At 34.4% G+C, this 27,414-nt stretch overlaps 4 protein-coding genes across 11 annotated transcripts in view; 3 read left to right on the forward strand and 1 right to left on the reverse strand.

Moving 5' to 3' along the window:
* The first annotated feature begins 2,180 nt into the window (after positions 1 to 2,180).
* LOC142976219 (uncharacterized) lies at positions 2,181 to 9,107 on the forward strand. Its single transcript, XM_076119498.1, has 7 exons — positions 2,181 to 2,457; positions 5,752 to 6,058; positions 6,296 to 7,035; positions 7,297 to 7,533; positions 7,642 to 7,893; positions 8,201 to 8,371; positions 8,727 to 9,107. The coding sequence occupies exons 1-7, from the start codon at positions 2,436 to 2,438 to the stop codon at positions 9,089 to 9,091; spliced, it is 2,094 nt and encodes a 697-aa protein (XP_075975613.1). The 5' UTR covers positions 2,181 to 2,435; the 3' UTR covers positions 9,092 to 9,107.
* Positions 9,108 to 9,218: 111 nt separating this feature from the next.
* On the forward strand, positions 9,219 to 12,418 carry LOC142976232 (protein takeout-like). The gene is made up of 5 exons (XM_076119515.1): positions 9,219 to 9,350; positions 9,462 to 9,681; positions 10,059 to 10,183; positions 10,879 to 11,031; positions 12,217 to 12,418. The coding sequence occupies exons 1-5, from the start codon at positions 9,284 to 9,286 to the stop codon at positions 12,366 to 12,368; spliced, it is 717 nt and encodes a 238-aa protein (XP_075975630.1). The 5' UTR covers positions 9,219 to 9,283; the 3' UTR covers positions 12,369 to 12,418.
* Positions 12,419 to 12,652: 234 nt separating this feature from the next.
* LOC142976022 (uncharacterized) lies at positions 12,653 to 13,927 on the reverse strand. Its single transcript, XM_076119210.1, has one exon. The coding sequence runs from the start codon at positions 13,896 to 13,898 to the stop codon at positions 12,654 to 12,656; it is 1,245 nt and encodes a 414-aa protein (XP_075975325.1). The 5' UTR covers positions 13,899 to 13,927; the 3' UTR covers position 12,653.
* Positions 13,928 to 16,268: 2,341 nt separating this feature from the next.
* Positions 16,269 to 27,414, forward strand: part of LOC142976325 (monocarboxylate transporter 9) — a 35,749-nt gene continuing 24,603 nt past the window's right edge. For 4 of the 8 annotated variants that reach the window (XM_076119611.1, XM_076119612.1, XM_076119615.1 and 1 more), the window contains exon 1: positions 16,269 to 16,481. In XM_076119611.1, coding sequence (XP_075975726.1) covers positions 16,395 to 16,481 — 87 coding nt within the window. In that variant the 5' untranslated portion in view covers positions 16,269 to 16,394. Of the gene's footprint in view, positions 16,482 to 18,845; positions 19,317 to 26,064; positions 26,427 to 27,414 lie in introns of those variants that run through there. The other 4 variants (XM_076119613.1, XM_076119616.1, XM_076119614.1 and 1 more) reach the window with 3 other exon arrangements.

Here is a 27,414-nt window from a genome sequence, read left to right on the forward strand (position 1 = left end):
ACTGATCTGTAGAAACAAACAACAATAAACCATTTGTTACTTATTTACATACTGTTATTTATTACGTGCCTTTACAAAGTAGTCGACGACTGCAACGTTAAAAATCAAATCATTTATTTATTTTTGACAATCAAATATAAAAATAGATTACCTAGGAGGGGACGCCCTAGAAAGACATACACAGATCATATTCATTATGTGATGATATCGGTGATGTCTCGCAAAAAAAGTAGGTGCGTAGTACTCATAACCGGCGGTCTTATATGACAAGATGCTTGGATGTGAATGAAGAAAAGGAAGTTTGTATGTATGTTTGTATGTATTGTGGCGTTCTCTAGTCTCTGCTTACGCCTATTGGAAGAAGGTGTGATTTTATATACATATTATGTACGCATGTAATCAACAAATCAAATGTTTTAAGGCACTGACAACTAATTATCAAGACCTAATAAAAATTATAAAATGAGGTGATTAATCAATATGAGTCTAGTTAGAAAATATATTCGTCAAGTTAACCGGACTTTAGAATAAGTGTTAAGGATATAGTTATTACTAATTGAGCTCATACTCATAGCCTATATTTTTTCATTGTCCTCACCACGTCAGGTAAAAATCCCGAAGGTTTACCGATGAAGCAGATGATCTTGACGTATTTCTATCTGCGTAATACCTAATAGTCACTATCTATATGATTAGTCAGTATTAATCACAACAAATTGCAGCCTGAGTCGGTTTGATTTTGAGGAAAAGAAAAACTATTCTATTTTATAATAGGAAGACTTGTCGGATTTATCATACCTTTTCAGCAGAACTGAAAAAATCAAATAGGTATTGAAAGTTTCCTATGAATCATATATTTTTTAAAAATCGTTAAGTACTAAAAATCACTACAATTCAGATGTGTTCTTGGAAGACGGAACTGTAATCAAACAAGCCTGCATAATATGATACAAATATTTTACCCTTTTTAATAGTTTTTTCAAAATTGTTATGTCCTTTTTATTTTACTTGACTTCGCATAATTTGTAAGATTAAACCAACTGCGTTGCAGTCTCGATGGACAGTGCGATAGGATCACATTATGGTTGATGGGTCATCAACCGTCGGATCACAATTATTTATGCCGAGGAAGGCAATTCTTTATAAAAATGTACGCCGTCGTAAAATAAGTGTAAGATTCTCAGATTATAAAATGTCCAATTCGCAAAAGTTCCGGTCTCATGTTCTAATCGTTATTGCGAAAGAGACAAAAGATAGTAGAAGGTTCAGACTTTCTGTACAATACTTAAACTCATCATCCATACTAATATTATAAATGCGAAAGTAACTCTGTCTGTCTGTCTGTCTGTCTGTCTGTCTGCTACTCAATCACGCCTAAACTACTGAACCAATTCGCATGAAATTTGGTATGGAGATAGTTTGATACCCGAGAAAGGACATAGGATACTTTTTACCCCGGGAAAATGACGCATTTCCCGGGAAAATTCAGGTTTCGCCACCGAAGTCGCGAATAATCAATATTATAATGACATTGAATTAACAAAATTCCGTTGTCATGGCAACAGTTTTAATGGCAGATATGCTTTAGCGCGAGTTATATGAGATATAAATAATTTTGAGAATATTTTTCGTGAAAAAAAGCATATTTTGTTGTTAAGGAATAATTAAGCTTTGTATTAGTAAAAAAAATTATTCACGCGAGCGGAGCCGCACGGGTCAGCTAGTAGTTAATAATAAAGGAAATTCTATAGGTACCCTCTTTCCGTTTTTAATTGTTAAGGTAAACGGCATAAAGACAGTCATTGGCAGTCAGTGGGTATAATAACTGAACCACGATGCGTAAATAGATAAAAAAGATAATAAGTTCAAAACTGGTGAGTCTAGTCTTTGTGTCCACGAAACCTGTCGAGTGCACATCGACGTGGTCGTAGTAGTTCCACAGTACAATGACCAAGTGCACTACTTATAGCAAAGAATCACAACCTGTTAAGGATTTTTTATTATCGATATTAAGGGCCAGTTTTACAGTTTATATTTAAGTGTCATAACCTATCTCCTGCAAATGTATAGAACCAACGATCCAAATTACAACTGATTAGCTAGCTGATAGATATAAAGATGTTTTGAAACCTAGCCACAGGTCAATTTTCACCTTAACCGTTACTTAAAAATAGCTATTACAAAAATAATTTTATCAATGCACTTAGTAATTATAACTGTTCATGTTATCAATGATAACGAAATAGTTCGTAAGTGAGATGAAACGGGTTATATACGAGGAAAATAATAGTGGTGGGGATTTTTTTAAACCTTATAAAACAGACACACGTGTTCTGAAGATGCTGGTCATTTTATAAACGGACTTCGTATGTTTTGGGTGTTGTGTTAAAATTTTTCGACGATGTTTTCGTGACCTGATTTTTTATCCGGTGACAATGAAGCTTATTGTGTTAATTGGTAAGTAAATATTCACGTATTTTTTGAAATACTTGCATTAAATAAATAGCATAAAATAATTAATTTAATAGAACCAACGATCTAAATTACAACTGATTAGCTAGCTGATAGATATAAAGATGTTTTGAAACCTAGCCACAGGTCAATTTTCACCTTGACCGTTACTTAAAAATAGCTATTACAAAAATAATTTTATCAATGCACTTAGTAATTATAACTGTTCATGTTATCAATGATAACGAAATGGTTCGTAAGTGAATATTCACGTATTTTTTGAAATACTTGCATAAAAGAAAATAGTTAATTAAAAACAGTGGTATTCAGCTTAGTCTTTTTACCAAGCTATGCTTCGCGGCTTCTATTATATTAAGGCAGTTGTGTGTGATTTCCTTGTACTTATTAATTAAGTACAACATTTCTAGCTAAAGGTACTTTTTATAGCAGTTAGAAACATAGAAGGCAATTGATTTTTGTTATAATCCTAAGTTAATAAATTATTATCTTGATATGTTTTATGATCGCAATAACTAATTAGAACGAATTTGCATGGAATCATTACTAATGATAATGAGGCTCGCGGCAAAAAAGTATCACTGACCTAGCACAATAATGTTTAATAGTAAATGTCTTGTCAAAATATTCGTATAACTAGCCACTACATGTAAATTTTCTAATGAATTTTATGATGTGCGAAGATTTATAAGTAATTATATTAAGTTCTAAGTTATACATTTTCTTTCCGTCCCTTTATCACCCTCAAGTTAAAGCAGTGAAATATCTTACCTTTTACGGCGCCGTTTGTGTCTTAAAGCTTTAAATAAATGTACATTTTTAACTTCTCTTAGTGTAAATCAGCATGTGCATATCAGCTTAGTCTTTTTACCAAGCTATGCTTCGCGGCTTCTAGTCTCACCGGATGACGCTGAATACCAGTGTTTTACATGGAGCGACTGCCTATCTGACCTCCACAACCCAATTACCTGGGATATAACACGATATACTTCGATAAGACTGGTTGTCAGATTTCGAGCTTCTGACTGCTGATAACGACTGTCTAAGATCTTCAAAAATGACAACCGGGACCCACAATTTAACGTGCCTTTCGAAACACGGAGGAACTCGATTTGTATAAGATGGTCACCCATCCACAGACCACAACCTCGGCAAGCGTGGCTTAACTTCAGAGATCGATCCGCGCGGCTATTGTTAACTAAGCCACGAGCTCCTCTTCATGTGTGTGTAAACAGTATTATATTTTTAATATTCGTATTTACTTAAGTCGCTATTTTTGATATCACTTTTGGAAGATAAGGAAGGAAGTGCAGACATGCCTAAAAGCAACAACGATATCGTTTAAGCACATGTTTTACCTTGAGAAACTTTGCATGCCATCAGCGCTACGTAGGTATAACCAAAATGAAAAAACTTTTTATAAACCACTCCTTTCACATCACAGGGATTCCCAAACGCCTACGCGAGAAACGGAACAATGTAAAGCACAAGAGTCCAGTTTCTGTTCTGTAGACATAAGATTGATTAAAAAATATAGAGGCTCTGTTCTGGAGGTCAAATGTCGATCTCTGGGCAAACAGTCAGCGTTAACTATTAGTATTAGTTTATAAGATGGGCTGACCCCAATGCGGTTGGAAAAATCAAGGTTGATGATGAATGACGACTTATGCAGAAAACAGTTGAAATGTTATCGAGAACATACCTACTTTGTGATATAATTGTAGGTATATAGACATAAATTACCGCTACAACAGTCGTATTTCAGATTACCAATATATAAAACTTTTTATATTTAGACAGGTCTTACCTAGGGTTATCATTCGTTATAACACAGGTAGGTAACTGGTATGTGGACGTCCGATAGGCCATGTAAAATGCTGGCATCCGGTAGAATTGGATGCCAATTTAACATAGTTGAAAGAAAGGCTTGACTGAAAAAAATACTTGGGCAACAAAACAGCCAAATATACCTTTGATTCAAACAGTTAGTTCTTGTGAGTCATTCCGTCGTCAGAGGTCGCCAATGGTGAAAATAACAAAGCTTCAATTATCACAATCGTTTATAAAACGGCATGATAATAAAGTTGAGGCGATTAGATCTATTTTTTTTATTCGAGTACCTAACGAGTGGGATTATTATATACTCATTTATTACCCATAAATTCACCACTGATTCTGACATGGACTAAATTGAACAAGGAGATTTACTTAGAAAATGTGACATTGTCGGGCAATTTTTCATGATTAAATTTATTTTATAGTATGCGGGGTTAATTAGTTTATACTTTTGTACAAGAGTTTATTCAATTCTTTTACTTATTGATATTTGTTGCCCTAATCTCTTTTATGACTAAAAACTACATAAAGTTGATTGGTACCTTACATACATTTTGATTTTTTTAATGAGGTTCTAGATTATGTTCTTATGATTAATTAAAAAGGACATTAGAATTTTGAAGTGCTATGAGTCATTGTTTATGACGTAACCTATTTATGGGCTACTATAGGCATACTATGTAGAGTATCAAAGTACATAACTTACGTATGAGTGATGTAAGTATACTGTGGATATTTATTTCAGTTTTCATTAAAGACATAAGAATTTTTCGCACAATCTTTACGATTTGTTAGGTTTTGGTAGTTATTTAACTGAATTAGACCTATAGATGTGTTTTACAGAAACGTTAATGATATGCAAGCTTCATGGAAGTTTATTTTGAATTAAAAAGCGTTTTGTCCTATTGTCAAAATATCGGCATCATTGATATTGTAAACCGAATAAATCGATAACTTGCTTCCTTTTAATGTTACGAGATTTTAATAGAAATATCCATTAGTAAGTAATATTATGAATACCGTATATGACGCCACCTTGGTTACATACCATATAAAAACACAATTAAAGGTAATGGATATTTAACCATATTTTTATCTTAAGTAATAAACAGCATTTTTTGACTAGGCTTCAAAGAACTTTAGACAAATATATGTACAATGAAAATTTAGCTTAACATCTTTAGTGATGACCCTTCTTTCTTTTTAACTCATTTACATAATAAGAAATATGTCCAGATGCATTCCAGTTTTGTATAAGCTTAGAGAATAATGCGTAATTGCGATACAAGACGGATGGATCGGGTTTTTGTAAAAAGACTGCTCGATTTAGCCTTACGTTTAGCCCAAATTCTGCACATGCTTTAATAAAAAGTACAAAGATACGAAAAAAGACAGATAATTTCGTTACTCCAAGTAATATAAACACTAGATAATTTTTAACTACAGTTGCAGTGCTGGGCAGTGTAGCTGTCGAAGGTGGATATTTTCCAAGACACTATGGACCTCCTCCCCCTCATCATGGAAGAGATTTTCACGGTGGGCCCCATGGTGCTCCTGGGCCCCACGGCCCGCATTGGCCACACGGCCCGTTTGGTCCACATCGTCAGCCTAATGAAGACGTACGGCGGTTTCACGACTCAAACGAATCAAGTGATTCGGACTCAGGACCGGACAGTAGTGGCAGTGGCTCTGGTAGTTCCTCTGAAGAGATAGGATGGCATGGCCCAGGAAGAAAGCCCTGCCGAGGCTGGAGGTATTTAACAAATTTTTAATTACCTTGAAATTGTTTGTTAGACGATATTTGTAAATGTGTACTAAGAATTCTGTAGCTAAATACAGTCATGTACAAAAGTCGCTTAACATCTTAATATTTATTGGATTCTATTAATAACGAAATTTTAATAAGTATCTGTCATTAAGGATGTTTGGGTTGCTGACTATACGTTTAGAATAAGCAGCCATATGCTTCACGTTTTCTTCTTGTACGCAGATGCCCCCCGCGACCGACCCGTGGACCGTGGTCTAAAACATCGTGTGTAACAAAACCTACGACTCCTAAACGGACGGTGTCTACTAATAAACCATGGTGGTGGACGCCTGCTGTAACTAAGCCAACAAAAGGCCCTGTTCGAAGTACACCCGGTTGGTGGGAAACGACAGCTGCTATGAAAGAACCCAGTACAGTGGTGTCATCTACTCTACCGTGGTGGCAAACTACACCATCTCAAAGTAAAGGGCCCAGTACAGAAGAGTCTTCTACTCTTCCTTGGTGGCAAACTACTCCATCTCAAACAAAGGGCTCTAGTACAGTGGGGTCATCTACCCTTCCGTGGTGGCAAACTACACCATCTAAAACAAAAGGGCCCAGTACAGAGGAGTCTTCTACTCTTCCTTGGTGGGAAACTACACCATCTCCTACAAAAGACCCTAGTACTAATTGGTGGGACACAACAACATCAAGGCCAACACAAGGATCTACGAGTGCTACAAGACCAACCGGGGTTCCCACTCCGAAACCTAGTTCATCTACATGGAACCCAAATACTATATCTACAGGAGGAATCCCATCCTCCACCACTGGCCCTCTAAGAACTACAACTGCGTCACAAGTTATACTTGACTGTATAAAAAATTGTCAAGCTACAAATGAATACAATCCTGTTTGTGGTACTAATTTTGTTACGTATGACAATATAGGAAAGCTGAATTGCGCTAAGCAGTGCGGTGTTGGTAAGTTTGTGTGTATACGAGTATATACAAATACCTATGGGCGTCTACACATCAATGCCGACATGTTTCAATCGCCAACTAATAAGTGCCGTGGCGTGCCATCGGCTTTGGTGTGACGTCTTAATAGTTAACTAATAATTTAGACCTAGTAATACGATGATTGATGGATTTTTACGAGATATATTTTTCATAATATTTAATTCAGTAACTCTCCCTTGATTGTGTAGGTCGATATATTCATATTTATTATAAATTTTACAGCGGTGGATTTATTGAGAAAGTTTGCTTGTCCCCCTACGCCACCCCCCGACAATGGACGATCTACTACTTCTGCAACGGAAGCAACAATGATGACAGGTCGTACTACTTCTCTGACAGACTTCCAGAGATGTATGAGTAATTGTCTCATAACATCTGACTACAGCCCTGTCTGCGGAACAGATCTAGTCACTTACATAAATAAAGATAGAATAAAATGTGCCCAGGAATGCGGACTAGGTGAGCTCTTACTGGATTTAAAAAAGTCCAATCACTACTATACAATTCCCATTCCAAAATATAAAAAAAACATGGCTGTTTTCTTTAAGTCTTACGTATTCTTTACAGAAATACAAGTTTTATGCAATAGCTCTTGCGCCGCATGTGGTCATTTTAAGCCGACAAGCACATCGACCACTAAGTCAACCCATTCATGGTCAACTACATCAAGTACAACTGTTAGAACTACCCCGACCATGTCTATGGAACAATGTATAAGATTATGTCCTGCCACTTCAGAAAAGAACCCTGTGTGTGGAACCAACAATGTCACATATAGCAATCCTGGACATTTGCTCTGTGCTCAGCTTTGTGGACAAGGTAAAACTTTTTAATTGCTTCTTGTGCTAAGTCCCTAATGCGCACTTGGCTACCGTAGTGGACTCGAGGCCTTACCCCTCCTTTGAAAAGACCCAGGAATGGAAGGGTCACTGGTTAAAGGAAAACATTGTGCGTATCAAAACAAGATTGTTTTTTTTTCTAAAAACATCTCGTCCTAGGTCTAAACAACGGTCTCCTTCCGGAGTGAGGAAGGGGTTAGGTTTCGAAATTGAAAATACTTAGACTTAATGAGTCATAGGAATAAACTCACACAATTAGACTCACTGAGAATTATGTACTTTTCCAGATGTGAAAATAGCCCGTTTTGAACGATGCTCTTCAAGTGTGCCTGCTGAAGAAATATTGTTTTGTATAAGTACATGTCCAGTAACATCTGAATATAACCCTGTTTGTGGAACAAATAACGTCACTTATACGAATCGAGGCCACCTGAATTGTGCCATAAGCTGTGGAGCTGGTAAGAATCTTGGGATTTCGTCATATATTTATTTTAGCCTAGTTCAAAATTGTAGGAATCCTAGACCTAATCAAATATTTTATCATCGTTTAAAAATTATAAAAGGAAATTTAACCCATTAATATCCCACTGCTGGGACAGGGTCTCCTCCCGGAATGAGGGAGGGGTTAGGCCTTGCGTCCACCACGGACTTTCTATACCTTCAAGGTCTGTTTTTTAAGAACTGTCAGTATTTTTCGTCACCGTTGGAACAAGTGATAATTATTTCTAATACACACATAATTTCATAAAGTCATTGGTGTATTGCCAACATATCACACAGCCCCATATTCATATCAATCAATCTTCATTCCAGATGTAAAGTTAAGAGGGGAAAGACCGTGTGCTTTGCTTCCGGACCCCAATACTTCAACGTCATCAAACGGACAAACTACAACGTCGATAACCAAAGACACCCCTTCTTCAACATCGTGGAATCCTTGGACATCCTCATCGTCGTGGACTACTCCAATGACGCCTACGACAAGCAAAAGTACTACGATAGGGTTCACCATACCACCAGATGTCTTATCTTCGATCTTTGGCGGCAACACAGATGAACCAAGCACACAACCAACTATATCGACGATTGACGACGATGATGAATTTAGTATAGATCCTAGGTTCGGTAATAGTAATGAGGAAGAAGAGTACCGAAAAGAATTTGTATTCTCAAAATAAAGACTAATTAGAATAATGTGGCAGTTTTAATAGAAACCTATCATTTATTAATCGATTCCATGTATTATGTGGTTAAACGGTTTACCTAATTGCTATCATGTAGTATAAATTTAGTATTACAATAGACATTTTGCGTCAGTCTGTGACTGCAGTGAAAGCATTTAAATGCATAACAATTGTTATTAAGACAAAATGAAATATTGGAACTTGATTATTGCTGTTATTTTTTTAGTTTTTAGTGAGTCTCGGGGTCTTTCAAGTAAGTTTGCATGATACCGTAATAATAATACGTTTTATGATATTTCCACTCCATACAATTGAACAAAAGTATTACCGTCCTAAATTGTAAATGTGTTTAATTTTTTAACAGTTGCATATCAAAGGCCATGCCGTGATTTATCCCCGGAATGTTTGAAGAATACTCTGCAATCAGTGATTCCGATATTCGCCAGCGGGTCTCAAGATCTGGGTCTCGAACCTTTAGACCCGTATAAATTGGAGCGACTGAACCTCACACTGTCTGGAATCACAATTCATTTCAGTCAAGGCTATGCGAAGGGACTGAAAACATGCGTCGTGGATTTTGCAAGGTTATATATATTTAATTGTATTTTTTATCACACTGACTCATACAGTTTTCAAATTATACGTACACCGAATAACGCCGGATAAAAGATTTTAAAGTTAAACTTAATATGTTTGGAGTAAAAACCCGTGATTTTGAGGAATTGGTAGCTTAGACGAGATGGAATATCCCAAATATTCCATTCATGATTCATGGTTCACGTTCAAGGTCCCGAGATAGTTTAATTTGTTACCTTAACTAATAACTTGTTTTGAGTGATTAGTCATGCTATGTAGGTTTTACCTGTAATATTTACCTGTGAGCCACGATTTTTTTCTAGGATCATCGTAATAGGATCTATAAACTATGAATCAGCTCCTAAAACTTTGGCAATTGTTACAGGTTGGAAGATAATATTTTAGAAACGCAACTTCATTGCAATTTGACTATCCGAGGGAAATATCGATCTTCGGGTTCTCTTCTAATGTTCCCCATTGATGGCGATGGCATCTCTACTATTACATGCGGTGAGTTAAATAATAAGTATTTTTCAATAGATAATCTTTGTAAAAAAATACAGTTGGTAAGTTTTATAATTCTTGTAGTTTGCTTACAAATTGGGCTTTTTTATAATTATTGTAGTTTGCTTGAGGTCAATTTAAATAACACGCATCACAAGCATGTATTAGCTCTATAAAATCATAACTATCTTTATACTCCCTACCTCGCGGTTATGTTTCTAAAATCATTTCCTTACCAGGAAAACATCACACACGATGGCAAAATTTCCTTGTTTTTTTTACTTTTCGCAGTTTACTTATAAAACGCTTAACAAAATAAATAAAGTGGCCAAAAGTAATGTTTGTTTGTTTGTCGTATGGTTAGTGGTCAACCTAGTGTCAAAGTTGTTCAAGCCGCCCGAAAGGCCTTTGACGTGGCTTAACGACTGTTATCTTAGTAGACAACAACCGGGACCGACTTTTAACGTGCCCTCGGAAGCACGGAGACGCCCTGTTCAAATACCACTATGCGGTCAGCCATCTATAGAATGACCGCGCCAATGATTGCTTAACCCACAGATCGTTTACCGACCGGTGAGCGCAACTGGCTATGGGCGCCTCTCAATGCGCCAAAAGTAATTAAAACTGCCAACATATTTGAAATAGTCGTTTAATTGAGGTGCGAATTTTGCCTCTAACAGCCACGTTTTTGTAATTTACAGATAATTTAAAACTGCATAGTATCCTTAAGTTTGGCTCGAAGGAGAAGAACGGACGAACATACGTGGAGGTCGAGAGTTCGGTAGTAAATCATGCATATGACGGAAGAGTGAAATATGACATGACTAATCTCTTCAAGGGCAATCCTGGAATGAGTAAGTGTTTTTAATTTAAGGCCTTAGTAGGAAGCTCATTATTATTACTACTATCAGCCCATATTGTCCCACTGCAGGACAAAGGCCTTCCCTCTTTCCACATATCTCTGTCCAAAGCTATTTCATGCAAATCTTTAGTATGAGAGTCTCGCCATTTCTTTCATTAGGAAGCTCATAAAAAACTAATTTTAACCAAAAAAATTAAGCGTCAACTCAGACCCTATATTATCTAGCGAACAGTTTGGATACAACGATCAAATACATTTTTAAGATTATTTAATTATTAATAGTCAAACAACAAAATCATGTTGCAGTTCAGAACAAAATAGTATCCAAAATCCATCTATTCTAAGTCCTTATAGTCTCGGAGTTAAAATAAGTTAAAAAATCTGATGTTAAAGCTCCATATAATTGTAAATTACAGGCAATAAAAATACGCGTATCATTATCGTTAGCATTAAACAGGTTCACATTGTTTTCAATGTTCACGTTTGCAAAGTAGCTCTAATTGTGCATAGTGGTCTATTTATGGACGAGGCCTCCCACGAACTTACACATGTACAAAGATTATACTATTTATTGTAGACTGGAAATAAAACTAGTTTAAATTAATAACTTTATTGTGAAAAATATAGAGTAGTGCATGTATAATTGTACATTTAAAAGAGGATTTCCTTAGACGAGACTCATCATGTGAAAAACCATTACGTTAACTACAATAGTTACATTAGTCTTCACTTTGTATGCACTTGTAAGCAAGTATATTTAATAAATGGTTATTTCATATAATGTATGCAATTACCCAATTAAAGAATAAATTAAATATAGTAATGAGTCATGAGCACATAGGACAGTAATTTTGTATAAGAGTTTTCAATGTCTTCAAAAAACTTTTAAAAGATGCTTTAGGTCAAATTCTGTCGAAATTGTTATTACTGTAATAATTAGTACTAATACAACATTACTAAGTATAAAGATACAATGTCGGTACTGTCGAGTATAGAGAATAATAATATGACATTTAAAATGTATATCCAAAATAGTTCCTACGGAGCCCGCCAGAGGCGCTAATCAGATTGGCATACAAAATTTCTTGATAGCTAGCTTGTCGGTACTCGGTAGCAGTAGAGAATCGAGCTAGTAGCTACAATAATATTCGTTTTGAGATCATCATTATTTTTACAGGTAGAGCTGTCCTGAATTTTATGAATCGCAATTGGCGTATGGTCGCCGAAGAATTCGGAACACCGATAGTGGATTACGGCGTGAAGTCCATCATGAAGAATGTCCGAAGGTTCTTTAACGTTCTCTCATTAGACGAATTGAAGGAATTGTAACAAATTAAACAACTCCATTAAAGACAATATTTATTTGATTAATGTAATTGACACACATTTTTAATAAATTATTATTTTACATTACTTAATAGCATTAAGAATGAAGTTATATGATTGTGCTTTACATAATTATAGTTACCAATTAACTTAATACCTAGTTTATATTTACCTTAACTTTTAACATACTTTCCTTTTAATTTGTAACCAAAGGAAAACAAATATCATATATTATAATTAAAATAATAAACTTGATATTATGTAGAGTGCTTTAGTCCCTAATACACATTACACGAAGTGAGATATTTGTATAATAACAATCAAGTACGTCGTGGCCACACTAATGAATTTAAGCATTAACGTGATGTCTACGGAAAACATGTCATAGATGTAGATACGCAGAGGCCAGGCTTCGATCAGCTCCATGAATGCTTTCGCTTGTACCCTCATGGTCTTCGGCAGATCATAGTTCATAATCACCTTGTTGACAGACACCTTAGCTTCGTTGCGAACTAAAAGCATGCGTTCGCAGGTAAAAGACATGACAGCCACTGTATAAATCGCACTGAAGCACCAAATAGCAATATTTATCAACGGTCCAGAGTAATTTTCAGGCTTTCTATAGTAGTATAGCGATGTCCAGATAGTAATGACTATGAATATAAACGTCGATACGAGCGTCATAAATATTTGAAAGTTAAACACTTCATTGATCATCGAACAAATCTTTCCTATAAGATCGTACATCGTTGCCAAGTCTCTGATTTTCATATTATTCTCTGAAGCTCTTCCAATGAAATTAAACTTCTCTTCGGTGGCACCCTTCGTGTCTCTAATCGTAAATATCGTAACGTTCTTTTTGTCTTGATCTTGTATGAACGTAGTTAAATAGTTGTTGATCAACACTAATCGACACTTTAACATAACAATAAGCTTACAAAACGCCAGTATTTCAAGTTTCTGGAAAAGGTACAATGGCAAGGCAACCATGGATGACATACTTAGCACTTCGGCAGTCGCGAAATCAGCAACGCCATTAATGACATGGGAAAAAAGTAAAATTATCAAATACTTGACGGTTTGCGTGTGTGATTTTTTATAAAAATCAGTTATTGTTTCGACACGTAACATAGTGTCTAGTTCAGCGAAAGCATTTATTATGCGAATATATGTCGCATTGACGAGGAACGAGGATGTTATAGCACATGTTACGTACTGAATGAGCATCACTATTCCGGGAACTTCATCCATGACATTCACCAAATTCATAGTACCAGTTATAGCAGTGGGCAAGGAAAGAGTGCAGAAAAATAATATAATGTAACCCACAAGAAGGAGTATACCGAAAGTTTTCATCTTCCAGTTGGGAGGTTTAATTTCTCCATTTATCATTTGGAAAAAGAATATTCCGAAAATGTTCTCAAATGTATGGATTGGTTTGACAGTGTGTACCACGTTACAGAGGTTTTTCTTACTGCCAAATTCGACAGTATCCTCAGCGTTAGCTTTTTCTTGCTCCTTTTCTTCCACCATTTTTATTTATTTTATGAACGACAATATGATGTTCCTTCTCAAAATATTAAACAGAATTGAAAGGTTCCGAGACATTTACGTGAAGCGTCCAAGTTAATAAAGTTTCGTTCCATTAAGATAATTAATTGCTTGATGAAATAATGAAATATTCATGAAATACTTCGATGAAGTAACAAGGTGCCAAGTCAATAATGTACCTAGGCAATATAAACATTGTAACTAAGTAACGCTTCCGTTTGTAGTCTGACAAAGAATAAACATTTTTTAATTTTAGTAATAGAATATTTTGAATCGTTTTAACGCGTGCACTTTTTTGGTCAAAACGTTGAAAAGAAAATTCGAATGTTCGACCATCCAACAATGCTTTACCCGAGAAGTAAACCCGAAATTTCGTGATCAAGCAGTGTTAAAAAACCGATATTAATTTAATGATTGTATTTTATTTTAAAAATACAATACGACAGTGAAATGTGCTTGTTATTATTGATATTTTCCGATTTTATTAATGTGAGTCATGGTAGCGCCCTCTATAAAATATTATTTCAAACTTAACAATTTTATAGTTAAGTGTATTAACATAGATGGCAGCACACACTATAATACTTCTATTCCCCGCTAGATGGCATTGCAATGATGTACAAGTTGTACAAATTGTGTGGAAAGAAGCGCTCATTTTAAAAATTTAATATATTGTGCAGTTTTATTTTATTTGTTACTGTTTGTCACAATATCAGATCCTATAATATAGTGAATCATTTGTCTGTTTTATAATATCTTTATAGGCCTACATTGGAGATGCACAGGTTATAATCACATTTACGTTAACTTAGTTACCGGTTGCCCGGGACGAAGGAGTTAATGGTCGTTGATTAATGTAACTAAGGGACGAACATGATGTGAGGAACGTTCATCTCCCAATGTTAATTCAGACGTCTTAGGAAAACACGATTACTACAATAAATACTGACTATTTTAATATTTTTTACTTCCATAAAAACTAGGCCTCTTTTTAAGTAAGTGCACTAATCTAGTCTGTGTATCTACTTATATTTTGTTCAGTCAGTTGCTTGTTCAATTATATAAAATAGGTATGTATAATTGTATATAGATATAGTATTGAGTATAGCATAAGTGCGTCATTATATTCATTATTAGATAATCAATTTTACACTAAGTTTATCTCCATTTGTTTTACTTAGATCGGCAACAATAGTACGTAAATCAAAAATCACTATATTTAATACTAAAAAACACGGTGCAGAAAACTACATCTATTGCATATTCTATAGCAAGCAACAAAACATCTGTGTAAAATAATACCTAGTTGTTATGATGTTTAGAAGTTCTATCGCTGACAGTAATTGAATAACAGCGAAAACGCCGTTGAGTAGAAAAGCGGTTAAGTTTGCAAGTTGGAACTGTCAGAGGTCCCAGCTGTACGTTGCGGACCTGCGCCTGGCGTATCGACCGCGCACCACTCTAGGCCTGAGACACTCGGTTATCGATAAACTCTTTACTCTATTGAAAAACTGCTAGTTGACGTGACCAAAAGCCGTTTCCGACTTTCTTAATTCTTCTTTGATACGAAAGTTAAGAAATCTACAAAATTGATTTCATTCGTAGCTACTAATTAATGCTCGTTGTCTGAGGCACATTTAGCGGTAGTTTATCTTTTTAAATTGTTTTTATTTTGTATATGAGTTTAAATTGATAAACTACCGCCAAATGTACTTCAGAAACCGGGGGTTAGTACTCAAACTTTTTTTAATTATTACAAAAAATCCGATTCGTGCCAAAGTATATTTGACACGATACAGTTACGGAGAGTTGCCCTATATTAGCTCATAAAGTTGTGATTAGTTAACTAGGTACTTAGAGGCTATTAATTTGCCTGTATCAATACGTACTAAGTGACTGAACGTCATCATCCGTTTAATGGTCTCAAAGGTCGTTTCCATAAAAGGTTACGATTGATACAAAGTAGCATAGTAGTAAGTAAACAGTAAAATTCCATAACATTGTTTACACAATTGCTGACTGGCTGGTAGCATTGAAAGATTGGTAGTTAAGTAAGATGTTGAATGCTTTATTTTAGTTACTATAGCTACGATTAAATGACGACGAAGCGGTCATACTTTTTCGAAAGCGAATGTTTCAGTTTCTGTATAAAAAGCAGTTCTGAGTACCAAAGCAGGTGATGTGCGAAATAAGTACCTATTTTCACTTAAGTAGGTATAAAGATTAGCACGTTTCAAAATGATGTGTGTCAAACATGGTTATGTAGAGTTCTTTGGAGGTTATAGTCGATGGTGTTTTCCCAACACTATTACCTGACTCCTTTATGTGGGAACTGTGTGGAGCCGTGGCGGCGCGGCAGTGGACGCGCGACAGACGCGCGGGCTGCTCCACGCGGCCACCGCCGCTTCGGCCCCTCGGCGCTCGGCGCTCGGCCACCGGCGAGTAGAGCCCATCCGCCCGATCCCACGATCACTCACCATGGGCCAAACGGCCGGCGCCGAGTGCACGCCAGACGATGACGACTCAGAGCCTCGCATTCGGGTCAACCCGACCGAAAAATCACTGGTAAGTTATCTAACGGTGCTTTTTTTCAATGAATAAATTATGCGATACATTTAGCACGCGTCACAAAACTTTTTCAGGCATCCGTCGCTGAAGTGTCACCATAAATTAACGTTTTTCGGTTCATCAGGCAGGATTTTTTTGCTTTCTTATCAACCTTTAGTTGACCGTGAGTACCTTGGAGTGAATACCAGATCATGCTTGGAATCAGAAACTAATGCAAAGTAAATTCTAAGTAGTTAGGTGGTTGGTACTTCTTCTTACAGTTTACGCTGATAGATTTTGGTACAAAGTTGAAAACATTTCAGGAGGCTGAAATAATCTGAAAATGTAATATATCTTTCACGCAGCTGGACGGACAAAAAGTGTACCTTTCTCTAGCTTGTGTTGTTCGCAAAAAGAATGAAAATCAATACGTGTTAAGATACATTTCTTAAGTAGGATAAGCTCTACTTAAGTACATTGTAGGTAGGTACGTACTTAAAACCCTGCATTTCAAAATCGCAATGTTACGTGATTTTGCCCTCTATAAGACCTAAACTTGGATTCTTATAAATACTATTGAATTGCTTAGTAAATATATTATTATCAAACATATAATGCGCCATTACATCTACACACTCAACGACAGGGTTTCTCCTATAAGAAGTAGGTAAAGCATATGGAGAGCGATTTACCTCATCTGAACGTAGAGTACACCTCTTTTCGCTTCATTCACAATCGCACCTTGTTATACATGCCGGTCGTCAGTAAGGCGCCATGTCTTTCATTCAAAAGTAGCTACAACATAGCACTAACAACCTACTCAAGATTATCGATCGACAAATGTAAGAGACACATATTTAAAAAACAGTTCAGTTTAAGTTTTACTTCATACTTATAGACTATCGAACAGATAAAATAATTGCAAATGTCGGAAAAATCTGTTCAAATGTCACTTGTTAAGATAACTGATATTTTCTTATCTAGTCGAATTCTTTTAATATATATTGTAACCAGTAACCTAGAGACTTGTTCACTTGCGATTATCGGTGACCCATTTACGTCGTAGCCATATCCTCGTTCCCGTTTTCAATTGGTGTTTTTAATTACACCCAACACGCTATTTTAAAATGTTGAGTCGGCTCTACAAAACTGAAAAAATGTTTCGCATTTACCAGACTTTATAGGGATAAAAAATTATTCGTAACAGATTTATTCTGTTGAGAAAAAATAATTACGAACGTACCTACCTAAGTTTGTTTTTGTGGGTACATAGTGACTTAATTCATTTCATAATATTAATCTACTCAAGTTTCATAAATCTTAGTTTAATTAAAGTTCTCAAAGTGAACTCGAAAAACTTCGAAATAAGGTAGGTAGGTACTACCCAAAAGCTACTTTCCTTGTACCTATTTTAAAAGACTTATTTACGAACTACTTACCTATCTAAATACTTAACCTAAATATATTTTTTTACGTAGATATTCTTACTATTATTTGTATTATTAAAGTCTAACCTAACTTAGTGCACTTGATAGTCGGAGAGGTATATGATGTCATTGTAAGCCTAACAAAAATAATTATTTTCTTAATCTGGGGAAATGGCAGGATGTCCATATTAAGCCTATTAAGTTAAGTGATAGTATTGGCTTATTAAAAATCGAAGTCGTGTCAAAACTCCAAATAGGTATTTAAACGGACTTACTAGGAAGGTACTTTGATTAAAAACAATAAATTCAGTAAATATCTACCTACCAATTAAATTACTAATACCTAACAATATTTTTGTTTACACATAATTTTGGAGGCGATCGATGACAAAATTACTGTATTAATTAAAGATGGTTTTAACGACAACTACACTTTATAAAAAATTGTATCTTGTAGGTAGGTATATGGCGTTAGGAAAAATGATGTACATTGTCCAGATTTAAGTACCTACGTAGTTTTTTTTACAGTGTAACGGTGCGTGCGGCTTTTCTTTGTATTAGGTAGGTACTAGTTTCATGATTGACTATGTCGGCTAGTAAATATGTTGATAACCTAAGTACCTACATAAAGTGGAAAATAGCTCACAGCTTCATCTGTACAGCTTAGAATGCTTAGAAAATCTATGTTGCAAAGCAATCCGAAATATAGGTTCTGGTTCATTGGTTAGAAATAATAGTGCTCGCTTGTCATCATTTGTATGTATTAGGTATACCAAATAAATATTGTAACGAGTCTTATATTAGCAAAATTAAGATCATCAACAAAATAATGTCCTAATTACAAAGGAGTCTAGAATAATATAATGCAGTGTAATGATATGTGATCAAAAACAATTTTCGCGCCGTACGCACTTCGCGCGTTTTTGTTTGAAGTTTAGCAGTTGTCGGTCTGACGGCGTAAGGAACGGTTCCTTTATGTGCGCGTATCGACTGTGAAACGAAACGTCACAGAGTCGTAAGCAATCTGTCAAATTGAATTGTTAATTTATTTTTACATTAAAATTTGTAATTTCTCCTAAATTCTAATAATTAGATAAACCTACTTGTAATTTTTGTGGTTCAAATTGTAAATAATTTCGCGTTAATTAATATATAAAAGCTAGCAGTTATGATATTGTGCAATTCGAAATTGTGCTGTCAAAATTAAACTTTTGTTATTGTAAAGTAAGGTGTTACATGTTCATTTGTTTTTCCCTTGAACTTGGTGTAATTTCAAAACAACGAGTGCCAGCTGTAGAGTGACTAAACGTTCTATTTTTTGTTGTTTTCGTGGGAAGAAGTAGTATAATAACTGAAGATGTCGAAGGTGTCCCTGAATAATATTCCATCAAATCCTCGTATAAATCGTCTGAGGACGTTTTCCAGAGTGAGTATACATTATGATTACATTTACGAGCTCGTCACAAGCAAAAGCTTGCTTGTAATTTGGCTAATATTAGATTAGTTTGAGGTTACGTATAGTACATATTTGGGGAGTAGATGTTTGGGTGGGACTGTCGTGTGGCCACGAAATTGTTAGCACGTTGTTCGTTCCATATATTTTACGAATTATCCAGGTTAAAGAATGAAATGGTATAATTAGGTATTTGAATAATTTTGTATTGAAAATCGTCTGCTTTGTTTTATGCTATGACAAAAGAACACCATCAGTTATATTATTTCTGAACCTCACCCTAAAATATGATAACTTATAGTTATATTCTAATGATTATTTACACACACTAATGTGTGACTTATGCTTTAACTGTTTGTCATAAATGTGGCATTGTTTATTATGTTATCACACTAATTACCACTTAAGCACACTTAGACTCATTACTGTTAACTCTTAATGTATGATTCTTGATAATAATAATAAAGCCACCCATTTAATTATCACTCTATTTAACCATTTACTAAGAAATAGGTAGGTACATAATATTTGTTGTTATGCACACATACTTTGAGTTCAAATTTTAATTAAATGTAATATTTTAAATATATAATTAAGTTTTATTTCTCTCTTTCATGTTTTAAAATAACATGTAAAACACAAAACATTAATTTTATGAATTTGTAATTGTTCCCACAGTTTTTTATTACATACATTTCCTTATGTCTTATTTTAAATATTTTAATTGAACTGGATTTACTTAAAACTTCCAGATATATGTCACAGCTATTTAAATATTTTAATTTGTATTGAAACCTAGCATTCACATACCTACTTAGTTATACTGGTCACATAGTCTTTAATCAAACTGTGGATTGTCTATTGTATGAAGCATGACCAAATGTATTTTAAGAGAATGAGTAATTTTTATAGTAATTCCTATTATATGGGAATTTATATACCTATATTGTTCCTCTTACCACAAGTGACAATATTCAGTATTATAAATGTTCTGTATGACAATCGAATGAAATATGTTCTTTGGTATGCAGTAGGTATCTCCCGTTAACCACAATTTCTGTTTCCCTTGAATTATAATTGGTCCATGACCTCAAATAGGGAAATGACATCAGTTTTATCCAGCACATACTAGAAACACTATATACACTTCGTATTGTGATGAGCATGGGTAATTGTCATTGGTAAAACAAAACATAGTTTAATATTCGTCCCATATCTGTTTGTGCAGAATCTACACTGCAGATTAGCTGTAGTTCTGTTTAACTTCCAATGTGATTCATTGCAGATAAAAGAAGGAATTTTACATTATGTCATATTGACAAAAATAAAACACATTTATGAATAATAAGAACTGCTTTTGATAAAATAATTAGGGCATTGTAAGTTTAAATTTATTTTAAAAAGTACTTATTAGATTGTTACTAAGCTTAATAATACTGTACAAGTGTGTCTTTTATTTCCATATATAGGTAGCTCATTTAAGCAGTAAATATACCTGAATTTATATAATTTTACCCAAAAACTATAGATTATTATATTCAGGCAGATGCTGTGTTCAAATAGTTAGTTGTATCTAAATACCTAAATAGTAAACATATTTTTTTTGTACTAAAACGTCTAGGTGCCTACACAGTATGCACAATTACTATTACTATAATAACAAGTATTCGGATAGAACACACCATGTAGTATTAAGAAAAATTAAAATATCTATGCAATATACATATTTACTTAGTCTAGACTAACTAGGTATGTAATATAAAGAATACCTCAATTATGTAATAACATGTGAAGTTAATTTGGTTATGCTGTTGCTATGCCTTTATTAACAGTAATTTGAATGTGCCCCAAGACTAGTCACCAATGTCTGCTGCCATTAATTTGCTTTTATTCAACTTGAGTTCATTGTAATCATAAATTATTATACACTGAGAATATTATGCAGTTACGTCTCTTATCATTTGGATGTGTGTTAAAGTGTGTGTTAGATGCATTTATGCTCTAAAATGTTGGCCCAATTTTAAGTTACACATACAGATATATTATTGAAATTCATAGTGTATTTATGATTTCTTGTTTATTGGTCTAAATACCTTTTTTATTTATCAGTTCTATATCATACAATCAAGACATGTAATGATGTTGAAGATAATTTAAAAGAATAATCATACAATATTTAAACTTCACAGACTTAAGTGTGCAAAAGAAATACCTAGGTACAAAATTACTTTAGCACTATTTTAGATGTTGTCAGCTATAAATCAGTTGGATCCAGTCTTTATTAACTCATCCTATTCACACTTCCAAAACAATGTCATCTCCATTGTATTGTTTGACGCTGTTTACTTACTGACCAGTTTCGTAATAATCAGCTCTAGTGGCATGCGAGTGCCGGCAATTGGCACAAACGTTATGCGGTCACCGTTTTATCAATGACTGAGTAATGGTGTCCAGTACCACTTGCCAATTTTCTGTATTTAAATATTTAACTAACGAATGTACTAGGATTACGGATATTTTCGAGATAAGAAATTGCTATGTTTGTGTAACGACGTGTGCTACGAAATGTACTTATCGATGTTTGACTTCACGTAAGATTATTATCAAAGTTTTTTATGATATTTAGGTCACATACAAAATTGTTTAATTTTATCTGGGAAATGTTTAATTTTCTATTCTAATTTTAGATGACGCAGACGTTGAAAGTATTCCGCTGTTGTTAACGCATTTTCTCTTAAAACCTTAGGAAATATAACATTTGAACTCATTACGATGGATAGGAGACAAAAAAAAAAATCAGTGACAGGTTTCTACAAACACTATCGGAAAAATTTTGTGTCTTTTTTATTTTAATCTTAAACCATATAATCACCGGATATAAACAGGTGTTTCAGACTTACAGTAGTTGATAGTCGTGTAGCAAAATTACTTTCTTATCTGAAACAAAACGTCGGCTCGGGCATCTTATCTTAATATCAAGGATAATACTATATACACAGGTAGATAAACATGTTTACTGGAAAGTACAATAGGTGCTTACTGTATCATTCTTGCATAATTCTTCCACAATATTTGACGTTCGTAAGACTAGGAGTGGTAAAAAAAAAACAGAAATGTTTTTGTACGTTTTTGTAGAAATCAAGAATGATAAACAATGATATGTCTAAATAAAAAATATTTTTCACTTTAATTTATCGAAGCAGGTGACTTAGGATGTAATTCTGTAGACACTAAGTGACACAGCTTCATTTAAGTTAAGCGTAAAACGTGCCATTTATTTTTTCCTCGAACTAACTTCAGTTGGTATGCAGGTTTTTTCTTCAAATAAGTACCTATCCTATTTTAGATAGGCGTTTATTAAATGTCATTAGATCTTTATAATTAGAAAATTTAAAGATAACCCATGACCATGTTTAAAAAAAAAGGTTATTAAAAATAAATCTCGTAGAATGAACGAACGTCTGGGTTGGACTTATTATAATTATAGACAACTAAGATAGCAGTGTCTTTGACAATGGCCGTCCTGTACAGGGCCGTAGGAAAACCTTGGCGAAGGCCCGTTATCAAGGTTTCTAATACAAACAGTGTAAAGTATACTCTGTTACAATCGGTTAAAGTTCATTATCGGCTTTTATGTTTCAGTTAAAGTTCACCTAGAGACGGAATAAGGGATACCAGTCACGATACAGCATTAAATTATTAAAACGATAATCAATCGCATTGTGCGTGTTCTGTTAGAATAATAAATTAGAACCTGCGTGAGTTGTTGACAGGAAGAAAATACATAGCCTGACAAAAATGGAAAACTTCTTGACCTGAATCAGTAAACTTTTATTGAAGTTAGGTTCGCAATATCAGAAATATTTTTCTTTTCGCATGGAGTCGTTATCGTAGTAAAGGGACGTGGTGTATAGTATATGTAGAGTACCTTGTTTTAAGAGTTTCGTTTCAAATGTAACCAATAAGACTGCTTTTTGATAGTCTAAATAAATTTACAGAATATACTTTATCATTTGCGGAAATCAGATAAATCAATTTACTCGCTAGTATAATCAGAGTTACACCTCTATCACGTATCTATAATCTTCTACATATTGTTCCATTGTTCCTCGGCTTCATTTAATATAATGTTGTAAGGATTAGCGGAATTAAGGTAATTCAAAGTCTTAAACAGCGATAACAACAATTATTGCCTAGTTAGCGTGATTTTCTTTTTAAACTGAAAGTTACGCGAAGTTGTCTGTTTTTGTCAAATTTATGACAAACCAAAAAAAATTAAAACTAATAAAAACCTAATTTTATCACGCCGCTGGGCAACGGCTACCTCTCGGGATGAGAGACGTTAGGCTTGGAGTCCACCATTTAAGTAAGATACAGTAGAATGATGAGGCAAAGATATTTGCTCAATCATTTTATTATGGGCTTGGTAAACTAGCAACATGAAATCAATCGATTACATTACACTTTATCTAGAATATTCTAAGCCCTTTTATCGTTATGCGCGCGAAAACAGGTGCTTAAATAATTTACGCTAGTGATTAAATACGATTGGTATATTAATAACTTTATTATACATAATTATCTTCTGCAGCTACACTTATCACCGTTGTTTCGCTGGAAGCTTAGTATATTGTCGATTGAATTGAAAGACTAGGAAGTAACTAAAACATTTTCTGGTTAATTGTTCTGGATCTACAATAGAACTTACCAATTAAAAAATATACCGTTGAGTTGACTTTTCACAGTTTACTTACACTATAGCATCTTCTTTTACGTAATAATGCACGCAAACCTTTGTTATCTCGGTCATATTGAAAATAATGGGATTGTCTCAGCTGTCTATCTCACTTAGCTCACGTTTACCTCGTGAAGAAAAGAAGCTTTACCTATCGTCTTGCTTTATTATAACGCATTAATTGTTTAATAGGAAAAAAATAACTTTTATCCTGGAATTTATAGGCCTGAATAATGATGGCCTGAAATTCATACAAGGTAGGTAAACTACAGGAAAAAATACCGAATCGTTGCTGAGCGGAAATGCTGCAAAATTAAAGAAAACCAGTAAAATACGTTTCTATGTTTTGTTTACAAAAATTGTCGTTAATAACTTGATTACACTTACAATAAAAGTGCAATTTACTAGTTAATTTAGTTTGAAGTTACCTCGTAAAATATGTACTTAAGAACTTTCTCATTGTGTATTGTTGTTAGACATTAGTAATGATTTTTATTCAAGGTTTTTTTCTGCATCACAAGACGATTTGATGTGAACATTCGTATCAATTCTATCGGCAATATAAATTAAATTAAGCCTCCTTTGATACGACACGTAAACACGTTTCGTATCACTCGTGAACATTGAACCTAAGCTCTATTTGGTATTCCGCATGTGTGACCTATCCTTATTTGTGTACGTTACTTTATTATGTAGATACTAATTCTTCTAGCAAACTTCTGTTCATGGTAACAAACTGTTTTGTTCGAGGGTTTTGCACAGTATTGAGCTAACCAATCCTTATGGAGTAGAATATTGACTTGTGTGCCAGTAAAGTAACCTGTAAACGTGGATAAAATCATCAGGCAGGAAAGTAAGAATAATAAGTACTTAAACTACTTATACTATTAAATATTTTCAATAATAATTGTAACCGGCTGTCCTATCAGCACCTTAAAACATTTAAATTATTCCTTATCATATTGGAATCATTATCTTAACATGTGGTGAGCGGAAGCTCTGATAGAGACATGTCAGTGCTCAAAGACTCTAATAATCTTGTAAAACTGATGGACTAACTATTGTAAAACTAATTGCACTATTGGTAATTACTTACTTATTGGTTCGCACTAGCCATCTAATCGTGGCACTGAGAAGAGCTCTTTAACTTAATTTACAAAGGGCCTAATAAGATAAGTGAGTAAACGACTACCACGTTCGAGTTCCTTCAAATTGTGTTGTGCAAGCTAATGGGCACATAGCCAGTGGGCAGCTGTCTTGCAGCAGTTCAATTCGTTTTAAATATCATGTGTGCAATTTTGTGCGTAAACGTTTACTGCGACCTATTTCTCTATCTATAAAATTCACCTTAATTTTAACTCGAAAATAAAATGTGTTTGATTCACTACATATTTTTCTTGATTCGATATTAATTTTACGTTCAGTTAAAACAATTGCCCCCTTAGGTGTGAAGTTTGTGTGACATTTAAGTTTCCGGTAGTTTGAAAAGAAGATAAGTTTGTATCGCAAGTCGAGAACGGAACTTACTTTACAACAGTATGACTTGCACTTACCCCGAGATTTTTGATATTAATAATTACGAAAATAATCTACCAGAAGTCAAGGTTATAATAATATGATAACGTATTATCAAAGATTTTACTGCGATAACTGAGTATTAACTTGGGCATGTTTTGCGCGCGAGTAGTAGTAAAAGAAGAAATTAAGGAATTGAGGAGATTACTTAGTCCAAACAAAATTTTATGTTTAGTACAAATTACCGCACTTATCATGTTTGTACTAAGTAATGTTGAAGTAATAATTTGTCACAGATATAACACTACAATGCTCTATAATTCTTTATAAAGCTTCTCTATATTTATTATTTTATCGCCACCAGTCGCTATGCACAGCGAGGCAGATTTAGCAGAAAACAAAGGTTTGCATAAACTATAAAATAAATTCACATACGCCATGTTATTTACTTAGCGCTACATACTCATTCAAGGTGCATATAAATCGGTTGTGCACGTGTAACACGATGCATTTATTATTAATGACGCTTTAATTGTTCCACTATACAAGTATGGTAGTATTATACTGTGTCTATATTCAGATTATATAGCGAAAATGTCACTCAGTATCTTGAATAGCAACCGTTGTCTTACCGGATCAGCATTACGATATCAACATAATTGTCGTTATTATCAAGTAATGCGTTGATTAGGATATCGTATTATCAGCCGTAAGGACTTAAACTGGGCTCATTGATTGCCATTGTCAGTTGATTTTGCAACTGAAGTGGGTGTTGTGTAATTTTCTGTGCTAGTTCGATAAAGTGCTTTTGAAATATGAGTGTTAGAAAGATGGTGAGTGCATTTATTATCAATGTACTATAAAATGCTTGACCTAATATCAAACTCGAAGTAATAAAAGTTTTGAAAGCTATATGGCGAGTGATGAGTGATTGTCTATTACATTTAACAAGTGTGTAATAATGACAATTATCCGTTATTTCTATACCAGGTTAAGAAACCAAGCCAGTTAATTGTTGTACATTAGTGTTAATTATCTCGTCCGTGATTCATCTGTTAAAATTGTTATAGTCACATGGAACTTAGCGCACGCGACAATTGTAACTGGCTGAATAACTATGCACGATAAAAAAGAAAATAATCTAACGATTATTTTTACAATAACTTGTCAGCATATTTCTTCAACCTTGATGTTTTTTACGACTGGACTATCTCTTTCAATATTAAATGTGTTCCTGATAATCTGAGCCTCAACTCACCGTCAACTTTGAAAAGGGTATTTGTCGATCTTTTGGTTCTCCTAGTCCAACGTCCGTGTGATGCTGCGTTTATCATAATGGACAGTTAAATAAGCAGTCACCTTAGACGTGGCTATATTATTTTCAACATCGATCACCGTAAACAATAAATTATATGGTTTATAGAACCGCGTGATGTATTTGCCTCACATAACTGCGTCCTGCGACTCTCGTCATAATAGGTTCGAAGGAAGCAGCCTGCGACAAGCGTGCGGCACTAATCAATTAATGGCAATCGAGATCACGTGCGCGAACGCCTCTACACACGCCGCGACCACGTTGTACATAGTGGAACTTTAAACGCATTATATTAGACTCAATGTTCAGTATATGAAATTGACTGTTGGTTCGGAACATTAATAAAATCGCCTCTAATCGGTGTAGGTGTGAGATTGTTTATTAATGTTTGTATCCGAGACCTTTTAACCACTATATTCTATCACTAAAGTCAAATAATGAAGAGACTCAGTGAATTAATAAAAATATTGTGCAGTAGGTAGGTAATCATAACAGCTTAGTTTGAG

The sequence above is a fragment of the Anticarsia gemmatalis genome, chromosome 10 (assembly GCF_050436995.1).
Source record: "Anticarsia gemmatalis isolate Benzon Research Colony breed Stoneville strain chromosome 10, ilAntGemm2 primary, whole genome shotgun sequence".
In the NCBI taxonomy this organism is placed as follows: Eukaryota; Metazoa; Arthropoda; class Insecta; order Lepidoptera; family Erebidae; genus Anticarsia; species Anticarsia gemmatalis.